The following is a 20,251-nucleotide window of genomic DNA, read 5'->3' on the forward strand; positions in this document are numbered from 1 at the left end:
TGTGAGGGGGTCTGTGTTCTCACAAGCATTCCTTGCTGAGGGCTTAGTGCAAAAACATTTGTGAAGTGCTCTCCATTTTTAAAAGGAAATCTAAGCAAGTATTGTAGCTAAAGTAGTCTGAAGACTGTCTACTGAATGAAACAATGTGGTTCACTAACCTTACTGACCTGTCTCATTCATGAAGCTTTGGTACACTAAATTTCCCATTATTCACTAGGATTTGGTACACATTTACAACACCCCCATTGCTCACTAAGCTTTGGTACATTGACAGCATGCCCGTTCTTCACTAGCTTTGGTACGCTAACGGTAACCTGTCCCCCCCTCTGTTCCCCCAGCCAAAGCAGCGCACGTCCTTGTCGTCATCGCAGGACGTCCAAAGGCCGAACCACAGCTACGACCCCTCAGAGGTGAGCTCCTCTCTGGGGTACGCCAGCTTCACCACCAGCCCCCCCGTCAGCCCTCCCGTCAGCCCCGCCAACTACTCCACCGGGTCCGCGGAGGACTGCGGCCTGACAGGTAGGGCCGCCGCCCCTCCCCCTCCCCCTTCCCCTCCGCCTCATCCTCTTCCTCACCCGGGGACCGCTCCCGCACAGGAAGGACCCCGCTGTCGCTCAGCTCGGTGACACCTGTCGAAAAAGGCGTCTGCTCATCAGCGTCAGCAAAATGGGGCTCTGCGGTTTGGTCTGACACCTGTCAGCGAGCGACTGCGTTTGTCAGCTGTCGCGCTCCGCCTGCGCGGGTTTGACAAGGGCAACGGCGTGGCATTGGACAGCCATTTCTGCCCTGCGGCCGCTGTTGCGCGTAATACATTAGCGGTCACACAAAATTAGCCGCCTGAAGCGTAGCAGGCTTATTGTGAACAGATTGATTATGATACAAGTGTATGCATCACGTCAGTAGTTTAATATCTTTTTGATCCTCCTCCAACTTTAAAAAATGGCTTCACACGTCCTTGACTTGCAAATGTCCAGAGGGGCTCCATGCTACTGTATGCGGGATCCCTGTAGCTCACCCTGTGCAGTTACACAGTTTACACAGTTACACAGAGCCCTGGTTACACAGTTTTGTCCATAATGGATTTAATACAGGTGACTGTGAGGACCAATTCACAATTTCAGTTCCCTTCCTCTCTAACCACTCCTTAACGCTCCCACCATCACAGTAACACGCAGACGGTATTAACCTGTAATCCAGGCTTAAAATCAGTTGTGCTGCTCTCATGAAAAGCAATCGCTCTGTAAATATTTCCCTGAGTAGTTCCTAGTTGCGACTGATTCTCAGTGTGTGTTGTTTGCTTGTGCAAAGTTTTCATAAACACAACAGCGCGAAAACCAACCGACGCCACAGATGGCGGAAAAACAAAAAAAAGTTGAAGCAGGACCGCCTCGCAGGACTTCGCTCTTGCTTTCAGATAAAATTCCTGCCACGTGGACATGAAAGCCATAGCCAGCTCTTCCTCCCATTTCCTGTGTGTCACTTCCTGTCGACTCCCTGCGGCTTGGGGACCGTCTGCAGAGAAACGCGTCTCCCTGACTCAGCCGCCGCCCACTGCCTCCAGCCAGTCTGTCACCCGCTCTGCTTCCGCCACACACACCTGCCCACTCTGCCCCAGCCCTGGCGGCTGTCACACACACACCTGCCCACTCTGCCCCAGCCCTGGCGGCTGTCACACACACACCTGCCCACTCTGCCCCAGCCCTGGCGGCTGTCACACACACACCTGCCCACTCTGCCCCAGCCCTGGCGGCTGTCACACACACACCTGCCCACTCTGCCCCAGCCCTGGCGGCTGCCTCACGCCTCACGTGCACGCTCGCGGCCTTCCAGGAGAGATGTGTCTCGTGGGAGTGAAAGTGGTGGGGGGGAAGAGATCGCTTAAAAAAAGACATTTTTTTAACGGAAGATGATAAAACAAACACGTAGAATGTGATACATATAGTGCTTTGCAAAACAAGATGGGCCTCCAGAGATTACCCACATAATGGAGGTTTTGGAGAACTATGGTTTGGTTACAGGCCCTAAGTGCTGTACATTTTTTCCTTTAAATCAGACCATCTCCACTGAAAGAGTTAACCCCAGGCCGGGCTCTGTTTCTCCCGCGTTTCTCCGGCTGCCTCGCGCGTGCTGACCTGCTCCAGCCCACTGACTCCTTACAGCGGGGCGAGGCGCCGAGCCAGCTCTGCTAACCGAGGAGCTCGGCGAGCCCGTGGCCTCAGACTCCCGTCTGCTCGAGGGCGGAGGCTGCTGCTCAGCGCGCCGTGGAGTCCAAGTGCGGAGTGACCCCCAGAGCTTGCCACTCCATTACACCGGCCCTCTCCTGCTGGGTCACTGATATCAGGAGTCTCCCAGCCAAGTGCGGTAGTACGGCTCCTCCTACCCCTCCTGGATTTTTTCTTAACAATAACGGTATCCCATGGTGCCGTAGGCATTTCAGACGTTTTCCCATTGCGCTCTTATTGTAGGGTAGGTGAAAAGAGACCAACAAATGGATTAGAACCCAAGAGGGCCCGACTGGATGGATGGATTTGGAATACTGTGATGGATGGGCGATGGATTTGTGATTTGTGTCGTCTCTTGGGTCCTTGAACAAATACCTTGTTTTGTGAAGGACACAGCAGCAGTGTTTCATCTAAATTACACGAGATTCATCATTTCCTGGCCAGAAAGGTTTTTCAGCGGCAGTGCTTCTCCGGTGGTGAATGGATAGATGTTGTTTCAGTGGCCATGTGACCAGGAGATCACCTTGACAGGAAAACACTGGGTAATGTCCTCATGTTTTTGAACCTTTGCATTAAAGTGAGATGAACTTTGCACAGTACACAGTAAAGTATGTCCTGGGGGATTGCTGGGGTGGTTTGCCTTATGACCCTGCGGTGGATTTGAAGAGGACAGGTGTGGGTTAGATTATCATGCCGGCGTAGTGCAGAGGCTTTAGAGCCCATTATCTAATAAATGCCGGGTGCAGCTGCTCTGTTGTTATGAAACGTGGCAACAAGTGAGTCTCTGTCCAGCGGGCATCATTTCATTTCCTTGTTCTTTCATTTACCGACTGCACTAAAGACTCCTCAGCAAAAAGCTATGTTTGGTTCACTGTTTGTTTTCCTCCAGCAGGTTTCCCCTGTTACAATACCGACAGGGCAGCTTGAAACAGTGAATAGAATTGCCGGCTTATGACTCAGGAGGTGTAGCTCTTGGTGGCCATCGCTGAACTACAGAGGAGGGTTTTTGTTCCCATTTTGCACAGCTAGACACAGGAAAATACAGGGACATCAATTATGCATGGAAGGCATGAGATGGCCATACAAATAAAATGAAATTGAATGAAATAAACCTTATATTGGAAGTGAAATGTGAGGATATTGAACTGGCAAACCCTGCTTTGGCTCCTCCTCCAGGTATAGATCACTACATACCTCAGTCTCTCCTTCTGCTTATCAGCTTTAGAAGGTCCATTGTGTTGTTGCCGTGGCAACTGCCAGTACATGAAGAGCTCATAGTTATGTTTGAGATGGTGTACATTTATAGATAGATAAATCAAGCAATGCCATTTCTCTGACAGAGGGAGGAGGGGAAGAGTGGGAGAGGGGGAGATAGAGGGAGAGGGAGAGAGACGGAGGGAGGGAGGGAGGGAGGGAGGGAGGGAGAGGAGCAAAGGATTTCCGGCAGACCATAAAAGGCCATGGTGTTCCTTGCTTCAGGTTTTACCTCAGCTGTGCTTTCTGCAGCAGCACTGGATCACCACTAACCCAACGTGAGCATATTTATGTTCTTCCACCCCTCACTCTGTCACAGAAATCATTGTTGCTACTAAAGTAGGTAGGCTGGGTGGTGTTTTTTTTTTGCGCTATTCAAGGGTGGGTATGTTCATCTTTGGTAAACAGCAAACGAGATTGATGCAGGGTTATATAAGTCTGTGACTGAGATGAAACACTTCTGCATTAAGCCTGAGGGGGAAAAGCATGAAAATCCCTCTGACTAACCTGATTTGTAATAATTAATGTGTTTGTACATTTGTTTTTATGTCTGTTGGGCATTCAGCCCATACTTTATGAAATGGGCAGAAATCTTGCCCCTGAACAAACCTAACACATACACACACACACACACACATACACATACACAGCTCACACACACACACACACAGCACTCACACACACAGCTCACACACACACACATACACAGCTCACACACACACACACACACACACACACAAGCACACACACACACAAGCACTCACACACACAGCTCACACACACACACACACACAGACACACACTCAAATACAACAACACATGCACATGCTCATTTACCTTGACCCCTAAGCTAAATTTAAAATGGGAAATACCCTATTCATTACATTATGACATTGACCAGGAGGTTTCTCCTCCCGTTCTGCAAAGAGTGGCGTCTGTACTGGCTGCGCTCCGGAGTGCTTCCCCGGGCTGCACATGGACTGTGGCTGGGGCGCACGGGGTCTGCAGGGAGTGGGCGATACGACTCATCGCAGGTAGTGTGGTGATGTCACCCTGCTCTCCGTGCACGAGGAGGGGCAGGAAGTGCAGACGGCTCCTGGTGGAGGGGGGGGGCCTTGGGAGAGGTGCAGCTCCGCTGTCTCAGATTTCGCCGATGTCACACGGGGGGGTCTGGGATGTGCGGAACGAGACGGGACCGGCGCGGGTTCGGACACCGCACCGCACGCGCTCTCTCGCCGCGGGAGGTCCGCGAGCAGACCGTCAGAGTCAGCGATTTCGCACGGAGACCTGCGCTGCCACTGCTCAGGCTCAGCTGTGTGGTCCCCCCCCCGCCTCCCTCCCCCCCCCTCCCTAAGGACAGTTTACACCAGCGTGCGAGCAGCGCTGAAGTTAGCTTGATGGCCTTTTACTTTGAGCTTCATTAGCTTCCTCAGTGTGAATTCAGAACCCGAGGAGGCTCTCTGAGAGGCTGCCAGCTCATACTGTACAGACTTTGCGGAAGTCTTGTTTGAAGCCCCGTTTTAAATGTGGCTGGGATCCGTTTGCAGGCGTTATGAAATAAGGCCGGTTGTTACTGTCTCTCTGATTCCCACTTTCATGCTACATGTAGGTGGCAGGTTTCTGTGGTAGCGTCCATAGCCAGATCTTTGTTTACTGGTTTACGTAATGTTCAGTTTGTACGATCAAGAGAATCTCTCTTCCTGTGTGAATGCATTATTTCAGCTGAGGGGAGCTGGCAAACAGGTGTGTGTTTGTGTGTGTGTGTGTGTGTGTGTCTGTGCGTGCCTGTGTGTGCCTGTGTGTGCGTGTGTGTGTGTGCCTTTGTGTGTGTGTGTGTGTGTGTGCCTTTGTGTATGTGTGTATGTATGTGTGTGCGTGCGTGCCTGCCTGTGTGTTGAGAGAGAAAAATTATACATGCGTGCGCATATGTGTGTACGCATTCATATTTTTATGCATGCGCATGTCAAATTTTTCATTTCTAATCTCCCGCATATGTTGTTTCCCTCAGACATGCGTGCTCCCTCTCGTTCTCTCCGTTTCTCTCTCTCTCTCTCTCTTGCTCTCTCCCTCCCCCCATCCTCTGTCTGTTATAAGTAATATCCTCTATATTCCATGAATACATTACACGGTCCCTGAGGACCGCTCCAGGCAGGATAAAATGGGAGAGGAACATCAGGGCTGCTGTTCTTTACACAAGTCAATGTGCACTGATTGAGCATGGCTTCCGCGGGTTTCTGCGTGCTTCGTGTGAACAGGTTATTTCGGGGGGTTAATAACTTGTAACATGGTTTCCCCAGTGGGGACCCAAGCACCGGTGGAACGTTCGGTAGTTTAAAATGTGTGTGGAAGGACATTTCTGGGGATGCGTTTGAGATTCGTTCTACGCTGTAAAGAATGTGTGTAAATTTTACGGTAAAGTTCTGTAAAATACAGAGGGTACGAAATTGCATACTGCTGAAATGTAATCGTATTATTTACGGACACCGTAACGCATTTAACATTTGTTAGACATACAGCCTGCCACCATATACTTAACCTATCGTTACCTTTACTTTTATGGTAGAATTCATGCAGCCCAGTTGCCAGTATTTTACAGTAAAAATAATAATAATTATTATTATTATTTTACAGTGTAATAGGGTGGTAATACTGAGATCTACAACAAGTCTAAGGACATTGCTTCAACAGGCTCAATTGTATGTTAATGATCATATGAGCTGGGACTTATTGTGTCCTTGGCCTTGATGCATCCCCAGTGTAATTATATGTATGAAAATGTGTCCTGCATGTGAATGAATGTGTTTCTCCATAAAGGGACGGGTGGAGCTTTCGCAAATTATGAAAAAGAGACATTAACCGAGCCGGTTAATTTTATTATTATAATAAACAGTAAAAATGCTGCAGCTGTCACTTTTTAATGTCTTTGGGAAAACAGCGGAAAATGAAAAATACATTTCATGATGGAATGAAAAAAAATTCAGTTTACCGTGGGCAATTTATAACTATGTTATGGTGATGAATATGATGCATTATTGCTGTTGTTGTTGGCGGTGGTAGTATTTACTTGTCTTTTTCTGAGTTGGGGCAAGCAGGAGCTCAGTGTGGATTGGAGTGTGAGGAACGCTGGGGGTCTCAGGACAGGTGTTGGGGAGGGCAGATTGGAGGTGCGGAGGTAGAGAAAGCGAGAGCGTGGGCAGATGGGAGCTCTGGCCTGTGTGTGAGGGTGGAACTGGTCCATTCTTGTGATGGAGAACCCTTCCGCTTCATTCTACCTCCTTCCTCTCCTGTGTGGGAGGAGGAAAGATCCTGACATCCTCCCTCCCTCCCTCCCTCCCTCCTCCTCTTCCTCTCTCTCTCTGTCTCTTTGTCTCTCTCTCTTTTTCTCATACACGTGTGATGAACGCAGAGGTTTCTTTCTCTCATCGTCATGTTTCACAGTTTTCGTTCCCTCTCCGATCTCCGCCTGCATCAAACAGCCTCAGGTGATGGTGAGTCACACTGCAGGCACCGCAAACTCGATAAAAAAATAAAGAACGTTAAACTCTGCACATCGTCTAACAGATTTTTTTTTTCTCTCTAGTGCCTGTCATCTTCTCCTGTGTCTGGTCGTGACCCTGTCCAGTCGTATTTGTCACTATAGAGTCTGTTTGGTTAGCGTTGACTCTGCAGAGTTGTAGGTCATAGTGGGCTGCTCTGTCCTGCCTATGTTCTCATAAACAGTGCCCTGTAATGCAATATTACTGTATATTTTTGTTACCTCTGATATTCACTAGTTATCTTCTTATAGCCGCCTGTCTTTTGACAGAAGGTCAGGTGCGCAAAAGGTCTGTAGGCATAGATTCACCAACATTTATACAGTATGAGCCTGTAGAACAGACAGAATATTCCGCAGCACACATACTGTCATTTCACACCTCGCACAGATTCTGTCTGTTTTGAAAGGTCAGGTGTACAAACGGTCTGTAGGCTCATATTCTCCATCGTACGTACAGACAGAATATGTGTGAGGTGTGAAATGGGAGTATGCGTGCTGCAGTGCACAGGATATTTTGCTGTTACAGTCTGTGCAGAACCGGTCTCCTTTCCCCAGAGTTGGTTCTCACTGTGAAGGAAAGGACAGAACTTCTTAAGGTCGTAAGGTTATCGTGTTATTTCCTCTCTCGCTGTGGCAAACCCTGTTTTTTTTTTCCCGCTCCGAAGCGGCTGTTGTCGTCTCACCACATCGAGAGGTGGCTCGGGGTTTTACTGCTGTAACAGTTTGTCTAAGGACCTGTTTTGTTTTTAGTGCTTCCCTCGTTTAAATAAATAACTCCTCCGCTTTGTTGCTGTAAGCGATCGAGCGGATTACGCGGCGTGGCGGGAGGTTTCTCAGCGATCGGCGGCGTTCTGCAGTAGAGGGCTCGGCGGGGACACCCGCGGGGTAACAACCGGGGGACGCCGAAAACAGACCGAGAACCGTTTCCTGAACGGAGGATCCCCCCGGCAGTGACACGAAGGCATCGCCGTCGATAACCCTGGAACAGAGCTGGAAGTGGGTCGTCTGGCCCCCTCCCCGCGCTCACTGATGTGCGCTTTTCTCTGGAGAAAAGCCTCTAATTATCTGTGCCGAGGCTCGGGGGGGGGGGCGACCGCGGATGACGCAGGCTGTTTGAGGGGGGGGTGGGGGGGGAGTCGGAGACTGAGCTCCACTGGGGTGTGCGGTGACCCCCACACATGCACAGCCGGCTCTGAAGCCCCCTTGTTTTGTTAGGTCTCCCGTTCCCTTAAAGAGAACATGGAAAGAGCACGATCGCTCATAGGTTTCGCCAACTAAATAGGGGTTTATTGGTATTTTTTTTTGTTACATTTGTTACAATGAGCCGGTAGAAATTCAGTATTCAACGAGTAGTTTTAATACCCAGCATGCTGTTACCAGACATTGAGACAAAGCTTCCTTACCGAGATAAGGACGCGTGCAGGGTGCAGTTTAATACCACTGCGTCTGAAAAAGATTCATTTACCCCACGACGCGCGTTCGCTCGCTCTGCGAAAGCATAGGTGCAAAGCCTGATCGGCACACACATGCAGAGGAACGAAATCTGGTCAGTGTTTATATAACCAGCAGCGAGCGAGCGAGCGAGCGACAGGTTCCCAGCTCCCTCTGCGCTGGGGTTTGACTGGCAGGTCTGATATTGCGGCGCAGTGCTTTTAATAAAGCGGAGCGGGGGTCCGCGTCGCGCCCGTGAGACGCTAACGTGCTCCGGTCGTCCTTTTCCTGTCCCGCTCCACGCCTAAGACGCGTATTTGGGGAGTAAAAGAAAGAGAAATCAAGAGAGAGACAGAGAGAGAATAAAGCGAATTGAATTGAATTGAATTGAATTGAGAGTGTGGGGGGGGGGGGGGGGCAAAGAAGAGGAGCGAGATTTGCAAAGGCTGTGTTTAGCCGTGGCGTATTTTTTACAGCTTTGTGTGCGAAACTGGCTTTTGTTAAAAAAATTTATAAATAAAATTAATGGTGGGGGAAACATTCGGATTGTGCCGGAGCTTTTTTTTTGTTTGTATTGAGATAAAACACACACAGGTCTTATTGTGCAGCAAGCGGTGTCATTGAGCACAATAATTAGAGCCCGGCGCTGCCGTGTCGCTGTCTTCACTTCAGCGGCCTGTCAGGCTGGAGCCCGGGGCCACAATCGCTCTGCCTGGGCTCCGAATGCCGGCCCGAGTAGCGCTGGAGTTTCAGCGCGCGGCTCCTTCCTCTTCTAGCGAAACGAACTTTGTTATTCGCTGTTTTTGTGTCGGATTTTCGCCTGGAAGCGTTCCTCACAGCTGCCGGCCTGTCGATGCAGGTCCGCTTTCACAAACGACGGGAACCTGTTCTGGCAGGGAGGACGGGTCTGCGGTTCAGCGCAGCGCGGTAAACATCTGTTAAACACGGAGTAACAACATGCGGTCATTAAGCCCAGTGGAATCAGGCCAGCCATCGCTGGACCTGTCATTCGTCAGCTCTGGGTTTTAATTTGTGCGATTAGTCATCTGTCTGTCTTTGATTGCTCAATTCTCTCTCTGTCTATCGCTCACACTTACACTCTGTCTGTCTCTCGCTCTCTCTCTCTTTCTCTCCCTCCCTCCCTCTCCCACTCGCTCTCCTTGCCTTGTGGACATAGCCAGAGTAAGATGAGCTGATTGTCAGTAGTACAGGAGGGCCATGATTTTTTATTATTTATTTATTTTTTTGAGAATCTGTTTAGTAGTAGGGATCCAGTGAGAATTGTCAACACTTCTCTCTTTGGGATTAAACCAAACTGAAATAAGAAAAGAGAAAAAACCAAGAAAGTGATTAAATTTAGCCTGCGTGTAAACTCACCTGGGATGGTACGAGCGAACGAGAAAAACATTCTTCCTCCTTGCTGCTGTGATGATTACTGTCATGATGGCTTCTCACCAAATAATTTCAGAGGGTTAGCCAGGGGGACTGTGGTGTTATATTGTAGGCAGGAATAGTTTTTTTCGTGAAATTTACATGGTCCTCACCGTTTTTTTTGACCAGGTTTTGCAATAAATACAATAACTTTCCTGGTGTTTGTCCAGAGAAACCACGCAATTTTTTTTTACATAGTGTCCATTAATAGAGCTGGATATGTACTGAAGCGATTCAGGGTAAGTGCTTTGCCCGAATGCGCAACAGGGGTGCCTTACCTGGGACGCACACCTGCAACCCCCCTGCCCATTAGTCTCCTCCGCCAGCCACAGCTTTCAAGGCTTTCGACAGTTTGACGGGACTTTGTTTTTAACGGTTTGACAGTTTTGACAGTTGTAAATTTGCGGAAGCAGAGTTATGATGAACGGCCTCGCTCAAGGGCACCCCCGGCAGCGCCTGGCATACAAATCCATTCTTTTGTAATTACGAGGCCTCTCCTCGCACGCGCTCGCGAATCACGGTCCAGATGCATCAGAAACGCAGTCAATACACACGCAGGCCACACACATACACACACACGGATCCGTATACACGCACAAGCTCATACACACACATATACACACGCAGGCCACACACAGATCCGTATACACGCACGCACACACACACGCACACACACACATACACACACAGGCCACACACAGATCCGTATGCACGCACGCACTCGCACACACGCACATACACACACACACACACACACACACAGGCCACACACAGATCCGTATACACGCACACACACACACATACACACACCATACACACACACAGGCCACACACAGATCCGTATACACGCACGCACACGCACGCACACACACATACACACATGCACACACACACACACACACACACACATACACACACACAGGCCACACACGGATCCGTATACACGCACACACACACATACACACACATACACACACACACACACAGAAACACACGCACACGCACACACAGACCCGACAGCTGAAACCGTGATGGGGATTGTTAAGCTAAGTAATGCCCGTGACATTCACAATGCGCACACGTGCAAGCTTGCTTTTTCATTTAACTTCACGCGGGCGGAGTAAATGCCTCGGGTTGAGATGGCTCCGCCCCTTCGTTTCACAGTTAGCATGATTACACGTTCGGCCTGTCTGCTGCAATGAGCTGTGTGAGCTGGCCACTCCATTACCTCCGCCAGATTACGCAAAAATGTTTTCTGACATTGATTTATTCCCTTATTTTTGGGTATCTGGGGTACGTCACAGCGTGGCGGACACGCGCTGAGAGAATATTGGCTGGGGCGCAGGGAGCTGGGAGAACACATTGAATACATTTTGTGCAAATACCCAAGTGAGCCCATCAAACATGCAAGACGTCTTTGTGTGGTCTTTCAGTTTGCAAAAACACATTTCGGCCAGCATTTTGGAGCAGGGTTGCCCAACCCTGTTCCTTCATATCTGTCTGTCCTGTAGGTCAGAGCAACCTGAACAAAACACACCTCATCTAGAGATCTCATTGAGCCGCTGATTAGTAGAATCAGGTGTGCCAAATCAGGGTTGAAATGAAAACCTGCTGGACAGTCGATCTCCAGGAACAGGGTTGGAAAGCCCTGCTTTGCAGGGGCTCCGGAGTGCAAAAATAAACACAAGACTTTGTATCAGTAAAACTTTGCGGTTTGCAGTTTGAATTGTTGCCATGTTTCAATTTACTGGGAAACAGACTGTTTGATAAAAACTTTAAATGGGAAGAGATCACTTCACTCTGCAGCATATTATGCCAATGGCTCATATTAGAAGTGGTATCCAATTTAAACTCCAGTGTATTGATGTCATAAGAGTTACATCATTTGTATCGATTTTTGTGGCTTGTTCCATTAAGTGTGTAGACTTCTGAGAGCTACTGCCAATTACCCATAGTCTGGAATTGACTTTTATTAAAACTTCCTTTTTTAACGAAAATATTAGCCCTGCTACTCACGATTCACACAGGATCCCCCAGTGATTTCGCTCAGTTCACGCTGTGTAGTCTGCGGTTGTCTGTAAGATCCGTCTTCTTAGTGTTGGGAGAAAGCGACAAAATGTGTACCACAAGCGCTTTGAGATTTGACCTCAGGCTGTGTGTGTATCAGATCAGTGGGGTGTTTGAGGTTGAGTCAGTTTGACTGCACGTCTGGAGGGCTGGATCTGAGGTTTCAGTGGGTGAAAGGCTGTTTCGGGTGACCTGGAGCACCCCGCACCTGTCCTCAAACGCACCAGGGGTTGCAGAAATGAAGCGGGGGCCAGTGACAGAGGGGAGGGGGGGGTACAGACAGGCACCGCTCCGTCTAGTTCTGGCACTTTCCGAACGCGGTTTCACTCAGAGCCCTTCGTTCCGCTCTGCTCCCTCCTCCTCCTCCTCCTCCTGAAGTCCGGAGGCTTTCGCCCAGAGCTCCGTGGAGCCAGACCGCAGTTTCCATGGTGACCAGACCTCACCTGTTGCCGCCAGGGGGTTGAGACGGCTAGAGCGCGGAGAGGTACGGCGCTCCCCGGCGGCGGACAGGCTGAGGGGCTGCGCGGCGCTCCGGGTCGCTTTTGTGGACTGCGCCGGCGAATGCCGTCATTCGGCGTCGTGGCGACGACTAAAGCGTCGAGCAGAAGCGGGGGACGGCACGAACACGAGGCTTCCTTTGTCGGCCGGAAACACCTGCCGCCGCAGCCAGGAACGGACCCGGCTGAAGCGCGTCTTCCCACATAAAAGCAATTCGGCTGGACTTCGAGAGCGGATATCAAAGACTGCGCCATCGTCTGAATTATGTATTAAGGCGGTAATGTGCAGAAGCATGGTCTGTCCCTCACGGTTTGTTTGTTTGCTGAACAGGTTACTCTACAGGGTTGGAGTCCTGATCTATGTGGTCACTTCTGGCACTATGTTCTTTACTTCACTCTAGTGTGTTTCTTTTGCACCTCTGCACCTTGAACTAATGCACTTGTTGTACGTCGCTCTGGATAAGAGTGTCTGCTAAATGCCTGTAATGTAATGTAATGTGTATTGCAGCTTGGCTGGCAGTGCCGTGTGCCATGTCCGGCGCTACAGTTATGATCCAGGCTTGAGGAAGACGTTCTGATTTCTCCATTTTTGCAAAAGCTCCCATTCAGGCAGCTAGTTTAGATTTGTTTTTTTTCTTCCCTGGAGTTCTCTTCATTTTGGAGCTGAGATAACACGCATCGTCCTCAACCGAACGATAATGAAATCCCCTTCCATCTCGTTCGATGGAAAAGAACGTTCCATTTAGTGTGAGGATTCATCTTGATGGGACCACGTTGTACGATCGCCTTCATTCGGTCAGCCTTGTGTAGCAGCGCTTCCCTTTGCGGTGAAGACGAATTGCTTGTAGTCTGAGCTGCCTGGGACTAAGAGCGGGGGAATGGCGAGAAAGCAATCACCTTTTAATCGCCAGCACTTCACAACTGGTCCCCAGAGCGCCTTTTAAAAAAAGGAATACACATTTTCTCTCACACGGAAAGACTCTTTCTCTTTCTCTCTCATTCTCTCTTCTGCTTTCTTTCAGACAGGCACACGCACGTACACATCCCACTTACCTTGGGTTATGCTCACTGTTCTTATTTAGTAATTGCCCCCCTGCCTGTTCTGATTTCGATTAAGAAGCACACCGATTTGAATAAGAATCTCTCATTAACAGCTTATTACTTTTTTGCGTGAATTTATTATGGTAGTGGCCCCTTTGAACACTTCACAGAAAGTACATTTAGTTAAAATAAAGATTAAAAGCTGTTCTTCGGTCTCTTAATTTAAAAAATTTGTATGTAATAACAAGAACCGAATCTCTTTCTGTAATGTGAATTACACAAAGGCCTTTCTACTATATTAAAGATAGAAATCAACCACTAATGGGTGAAGCTTAGTGTAACTGGCAAGCATGTTAATCAAGACAAATTGACTCCAGACTATGTTTTAATAACTGTAAAATGATCTACTTCTCATGCCATACTGGACAACACAGGCACACATGCACACACACAAACACACACACACATGCACGCACGCACACACACACGGACGCATGTATACACGCACACACACACACACACACACACACACAGGATTACGCACTATATCTCTAAGCCCAGGGTTGTGCCCTCTAATCATGTTTCCTACGGGGTTTTGCCATGACGTGAGTAACGGTCCCTGTTACCACCATCACTGTGTCTCCAAGCATCTCTCCTCCCCCCTCACCAAAAAGAGAGTCCCCTCAGAGCTGTCTCTCTGCCGAGATGGGGGCCTCCCATTGGACGTGGTGTTCCGTCTGGAGGAAGTGGTGCTTGAAGGGCACTTTGAATAATTGAGTCTGTTTTGGAGCTATCTTTGACCTCTCGGCACCTGTTTAAGAATTCCATTTTTTATCTTCGTCATTATTGCCGATGCTCTTTCCTCTGCTCGCTGCCCCGTCTTGTTTTTTCGCCAACCGACACCGGCAAGATTTATAATCCTGGCACCTAATTGGATTTTTCCACTTTTTGCTCCGATGTTCCTGTCAGTTTCCTAGTGACTATGCGGCTTAGTGCGTGTGTCCTCATGGAGAGGGGGGGGTTTAAATGCTCAGTGGTAGTTTTACAGTGTACCGTACTATTGCTATGCTGGACACTCTCCAGAGCAGTGATCCTTAACCCTGGCCCTAGCAAGCGACAGCTTTTAGTTCTCATTTTAAATTCAGCAGCTCAGTTCAGACCCAGGAAACCAGGTGAGGTGGAATAGCTGCATTATTTTAGTCTGTTAACAGCCACAGTGAAAGCCTGTGGCTCTCAAAGACCAGCAGTACCTGCAGGACGCTGCTCCAGAGGGTTCTCTCTGAAGGGCGAGCAGCGCTTCGCACGGCAGTCAGAAAAGGTTTGCTCAAAAGACAGAAAGAAAGGTGGAGAGCTGTTTTGGTTTAGAGGACAGAAATAAAATCCAAAAGAAGCCTTTTAAGGCATGTCGTCTCCTGATTTTGATGGTTTTGGATGGTCCAGAGGTCAGAGACCTCTGTATTGTCCTCTGTGTTTTATGTCTCTCTTTCTGTCTCTAGGTCTCTCTCTCTCCCTCTCTCTTCCTCTGTCTGTGAGCGGGTGTAATTTGATCTTAAGTGGAGGTAAGTCTGTGTGCTGGCACTGGTACACACTTTATATACACTGTATGCTGACAGGAGCCAGACTGGTCTGCGCACCCTGCTGCTGGCCTCTACGCCTCTCTTACCGGATGTGACAGTGCGTCCCCTCTGATCTGCGTCCGCTGATCCGTCTGTTGCCCCGAGTTACCGAAACGCTGTCATGGTGACACAGGTGCCGGTGTCCTGGCCCTTCCGATCCCTCCCATCATCGACTCATCACTCCTCCCGTTCTCTTCTTGAATGATAAACATCTCTCTGTTAAAATCACTCCTGGCTCAGACAGTCCGCGTTACACGTCTTTTGAATGCACATCAAAGGACTTCCCAATTAGAGCTTGTCGCCCTCCCACGGTGGGGAGACGTGCTGTTTTTGTTTGTTTAACTGTTGGTCCTCTGGTGTCTGCTGGTTACACATCCGTCTGTGAGAGATGTGTGTGGAGCATTGTGGGATATCGGTATCCTCGCCTCTGTGCCTCTTTTTGGAGTGCATTCTCTGGACCGTAGGGCCTAGACCAGTCTTCACTGGACTGTGTGTGTGTGTGTGTGTGTGTCTCTGTCTCTGTGACTGTGTCTGTGTGTGTTGATACTGACCACTGGCGGTCTAACCCCCACTCAGACATTACACACTGTGAGTAAATAGTCGGCATAATAAAAGACTTTTACTGTGACATTGAGTTGGTTACGTAATGAAACTACTGAATTATTATTTGGTACCTCTTGTATCATAGCTTCTGCTTACATTATAGCTGGTCATGTGACTCCTGAGCTACACTAGGAAGCCTTTTCCCTTTGTGCCTGTTTTAGTCCTGGGGGGGTGGGGTGTACGCACAATCAGTGTGCATCTCCAGCAATGAGCCAAACTATGCATGACTAAAGCATGGACTCCCTGACCAATCACAAGGCAGGCCTCTTCTCCTACCAGGCCCCTGACCATTCAGTCCCTTCCCCGGGTTCAGGCGCTACCTGGCGGAAGTGCTTTTCAGAGTCCTTTGTGCTGTTTGTGGGATGCCTCCTTAAGAGATGCTTTTGTCTCAGTGTCATGCTTGTTGGCCTGAGGGGGTCAAACGGCTCTGAGGTTTCATCTGCCCCCCCCACACCCCCGCCCCCACACCGGAGTGGAGAGCGGGAGATGCTGATTCGCCCGCCCCACTGCACACAGACAGCAGAGAGCGAGCACTTTACAGTGCGTCCGACTGGGCCTTATTTCACCTCAGAGCACCTACTCAATAGCCCGCTCCTTAAGCGTAGACAGAAGAGACGACCGTAAAGAGCACGCTTGTGACATCATACTGTAGTGGTCAGCTGACTGCTGTAAGTGAAGACGTTTGCACACGCTCAGTGGAGCAGACACAGGACACAGGAACCCGACACTGGACCATCCTGTCTGTCTCTCTCAATCTCTCTCCCTCTCTGTCTCTCTCTCTCTGTCTCTCTCTCTCTGCCTCCTCTTCATCCTTCTCTTGTTCTTTCCACCTGCCTCCTCTTCCTCACTGACCTCGTCTTTGTGTTTGTCTCTCTCTCTCTCCCTCCTGTCCCTCGCCCGCAGAGGAGCCCGCGTGTCAGAGGGAGGCTCCGGCCGAGCGCAGTTTTCGGGACTCCCACGTCCCGGAGCAGTTCGCCGGGCTGCTGCACGGCTCGTCCCCGGCCTGCGAGTCCCCGGACAACCCCTTCCAGCTGTACGGCAAGGTGCGCAAGTTCAGCGCCCCGGAGCCCGTGCCCGCCCACCGCCAGGGAAACCTGCTGCAGGCGCCCAGCCTGGGCGTGCCCCTCCCCCTCCCGCGCGCGGACAGCGAGGCCTCGGGCCTGAGGGCCCCGCGGGAGCCCAAGCCCCAGGTGGTGTACAGGACCATCTTCCACACCCGGGTGAACCAGGACCAGGCGGAGCGCGCGGGCCCCCCCGCCGGGGCGCGGCATGTGAGGAACGGCGAGGCGGCCGGCGGGACGAGCGCGACAGGCGCCGGGTTCGAGGAGCGCGCCTGCACCCTGGGGAGGATGCGCTCCGTCCCCAGGAACGTGCTGGACCTGCAGCTCTCCAGAAACTTCTCCAAGTCCGAGTCCAACCTCATCTCCGTCTCCCCCATCGAGGAGGAGCTGCGGCCGGGGCGGGCCCCGCCCAACCCGGCCGGCAAGCTGGAGAGGACCCCCTCCTTCACCGCCGAGTGGGAGGAGGTAAGAGAAACCCGTCGGCATGGCGACAGAGGTGCAAATGACTAACCGCCTCTCTGACTGCTCTTCTCTGACTATGCGCCGCTTCACCGTAGTCAGGTATTCAAGGTCACCTTAGCCCCCGAAAGTAAGGATCGTTAATGGGAGATTTCGTTGTCGTTCGTACCCAAAATAGTCCACAGCTACGCACTGCGGATTCAGTTGTGCGTCAGTGCGGCTTGGGTTTCTGTGGCATTTGCAGTGCCTCACGGTTTAGGACAGGCCCCCCTCAGCTGAGAATACTCGACACCCTGGAGCAGTAGGAGTGGAAGTGGGTGGTGTCGTGCCGTGGTGGAAAGAGGAAATTGGGAATTTTTCATTTGGGCACAAAAACGCTCGCATCACATAAACACACATCTCTCCAAAGAATGCCCTTTGCAGTTTGTTATGTTGAGTTTGCCGTCAGAGACATCAAAAAAGGGGAAAGATACTGGAAATTAATTATGAAGACTGCGGTTTTCATTACTCAAGAACTTTGCTGTAATCATGGCGTCCCAGCCGTGGGAGAATACAGAGATAGCTGTCATTTCTCGCTGTCGGCTGATTTAGACAGCTTTTCTACAGGTGTCTGAGCTAGAGACGCACAATGCAGAGCGATAAGTAGGCTCTATATATTCTCTGTTGGTGAAATGTGATTCAGTAAAGTATTACTGATGACGCTCTTTACTTAACGTGAAACTCATTTTCCTAAAACGAGCTCATCTCCAGTGAAGTTGCTGTTGTCGGCCTGAACTCGGATGCTAATTACTTGTGATTTCATTGCTAGCAACATAACTAGAATGAACTAGAATTTGAGTGTCGTGGTGATAACCAGGACTATAACTGGAATTTGCACAATATCAACCAGGTACTGTAAGCCAGAGCATTACAAGACACTCCCAGGTTTGGGGTGAGGTGGGCTTGGGGATGTTTTGTGGGGGTCTATGGGACGGGGCTCATATTTTGGAGGTGTGTGAGGTTGGGGAAGCTTTGGGGTTACAGCTGAGCCATTCAGGCTGAGCATCATGCTGAAATGTCTTCCCACTTCCCACTGCAGGGTAGGCTCTTGGCTTTGTGCCGCCCTTGGAGAGGTGGCTGATGGGCAGCGGTTAGCGATGAATCCCGTGGAATATGATTAACGGGGCACCTTCCATTTTCCCCAATTTCTTTCCTTCCGTTTGCCGCCTCCCAGATGGTTAATGCCCCCCCCCCCCCATATGGCTGGCGCCCTAGGCGACCGCTTATATCGCCTATGCCTACAACCGGCCCTGGTTTTTTTGTGTGTGCGGAATCCCTACGTATACGTATGAGAGTACAGAAGATGCAACTCATGAATATTTTTCCAGTCCTTTTTTACCTGATGGTTCCTTCTTCGCATTCTCCTCTGCTGTAGACTTGTGTTGTTAAGCGGCGATTAATGGCTAATTGCTGATTACTGAAGGGATCACGGGGAGAGCAGAGGATGTGGGATAATGGGAATGGTCTATTTCGGGAAAGGCAATCCTCAGGCAGCGCTCATTACCTCCTGAGGGGAGTGTGGGATTATGGGAACAGTTTTAATTTTAGGAACTACATCCCCCATGGTTTCCTAGTGGGCGGGAGTCTCTGCAGTGAGCTTCTGTCCTGTTCTGTTAAGGTGTTCAGACCAGTGGCTGAATACCGGTCCTCGGTTATTGCCTTCACTCGTTTCGGGATGGGGCGTGGGGCGACCCTGCTGGGTTTGGGGCGGAGGTGTAGAGGAAGTGGGCAGGGCGTCCAGTGAACCCACAGCCGTGGGGATGGGAGGTAGGGCGGGGGCTGAGTTGATTTTGGATTCCCGTGAACCTGTCTCTTCTCCCCCGTTTCTTTTCCTCATTGTAGATCGATAAGATCATGAGCTCCATCGGCGCGGGGATCGGCACAGGGCTGAGGGAGATCCAGGAAGACCAATCAGGTACTGGAGATGCGCAGACTCTGTGTGTCATACGTGTGCTGCTGGGTGGGTGTGTGTAAAACAGACTGTATGACTGTGAGGTCCTCCTGTTTTGTCATCTTGGAAATTTGACAAACAGAAAGAAGAACAGTCCTCATTACAAATGCTCAGAGATATTAGAGACTTTGATGATTTAGATATTGCCTGTTGATTTTGTTGACTGTTGCTGGTTTGTACTGTAAATGGTTACATGTTTGTGGTTCCCACTGCTTTCCCCTGTTCTGTTACCCTTAGCTGTTTCATGCTGTGAAGGGTATTGGTTTAAACTGAAGAGCCTTCCATTTTGTTAGTTTATGCTGTGGCTTGGTACATTGCTGGGTTATTCTACAATTTGCCTGTTTACAGTGTAGAACCCACTGTAAATCTTATTACGGTCTACCACGGTATTGAATGATGGAGGTCTTCAGATGATTTGGCGGACATTTATTCCATCCTCAGCGGACCTCAGTGGCTAGCTCGTGTCACGTTTGAAGTCGTGAGGCGATGCGTGATTGGCTGCGGTGAGGAAGAGCCGTCACACTCGCCCCTCCATTACGTCTCTTTGGCAGATGTGGCCGGCCCTACGGCACAGCCCAACTGACAGCGTGATGCGTTTGCGCCGCGGTCGCTAAACGTGCTAATGCTTCCAAATGCTGATAAACGATCGCCGTGGAAGCCACAGGGAAAGGGGCGGGGTTTTACCCTGTCAGGAGGACAAAGGGGTCATTGAGATGACGGACAGCTCCTGGGCGTCCATGCCCCCCCCCCGTCATCCTCCAAGCCTTTTATTCCCCCCCCAGGGAGGAGTCACTCAACCTGCCCCTGTCTCTCCTCTCATCTCTCTTTCCCCCCTTTCCTGTCTCTCTTCTCCTCTCCTCCCTTTTTTCTCATCTATCCTTCATCTCCCCTTCTTCTCCTCCACACACAAATAGACACCATTTCCAAACGCTTGTAACCGCGACGGAATAAACCCTGTTTGTGTTACTCACTTTGTCCCCGGTGTGTATGGAAATGCCCTTCTCTGTATGTGTCTGTGTGTGTGAGAGGGGGAGGGAGGGAGAG

At 50.2% G+C, this 20,251-nt stretch overlaps 1 protein-coding gene across 5 annotated transcripts in view; it reads left to right on the forward strand.

The window, feature by feature from the left end:
* LOC135258966 (ankyrin repeat and sterile alpha motif domain-containing protein 1B-like) overlaps window positions 1-20,251 on the forward strand; it is a 185,595-nt gene that overhangs the window by 118,233 nt on the left and 47,111 nt on the right. For all 5 annotated transcript variants that reach the window (XM_064342719.1, XM_064342718.1, XM_064342715.1 and 2 more), the window contains 3 exons: window positions 339-519; window positions 16,601-17,223; window positions 19,099-19,171. In XM_064342719.1, the coding sequence (XP_064198789.1) occupies window positions 339-519; window positions 16,601-17,223; window positions 19,099-19,171 (877 nt within the window). The remainder of the gene's footprint in view (window positions 1-338; window positions 520-16,600; window positions 17,224-19,098; window positions 19,172-20,251) is intronic.

Source organism: Anguilla rostrata, chromosome 7 (assembly GCF_018555375.3).
Source record: "Anguilla rostrata isolate EN2019 chromosome 7, ASM1855537v3, whole genome shotgun sequence".
Taxonomy (NCBI): Eukaryota; Metazoa; Chordata; class Actinopteri; order Anguilliformes; family Anguillidae; genus Anguilla; species Anguilla rostrata.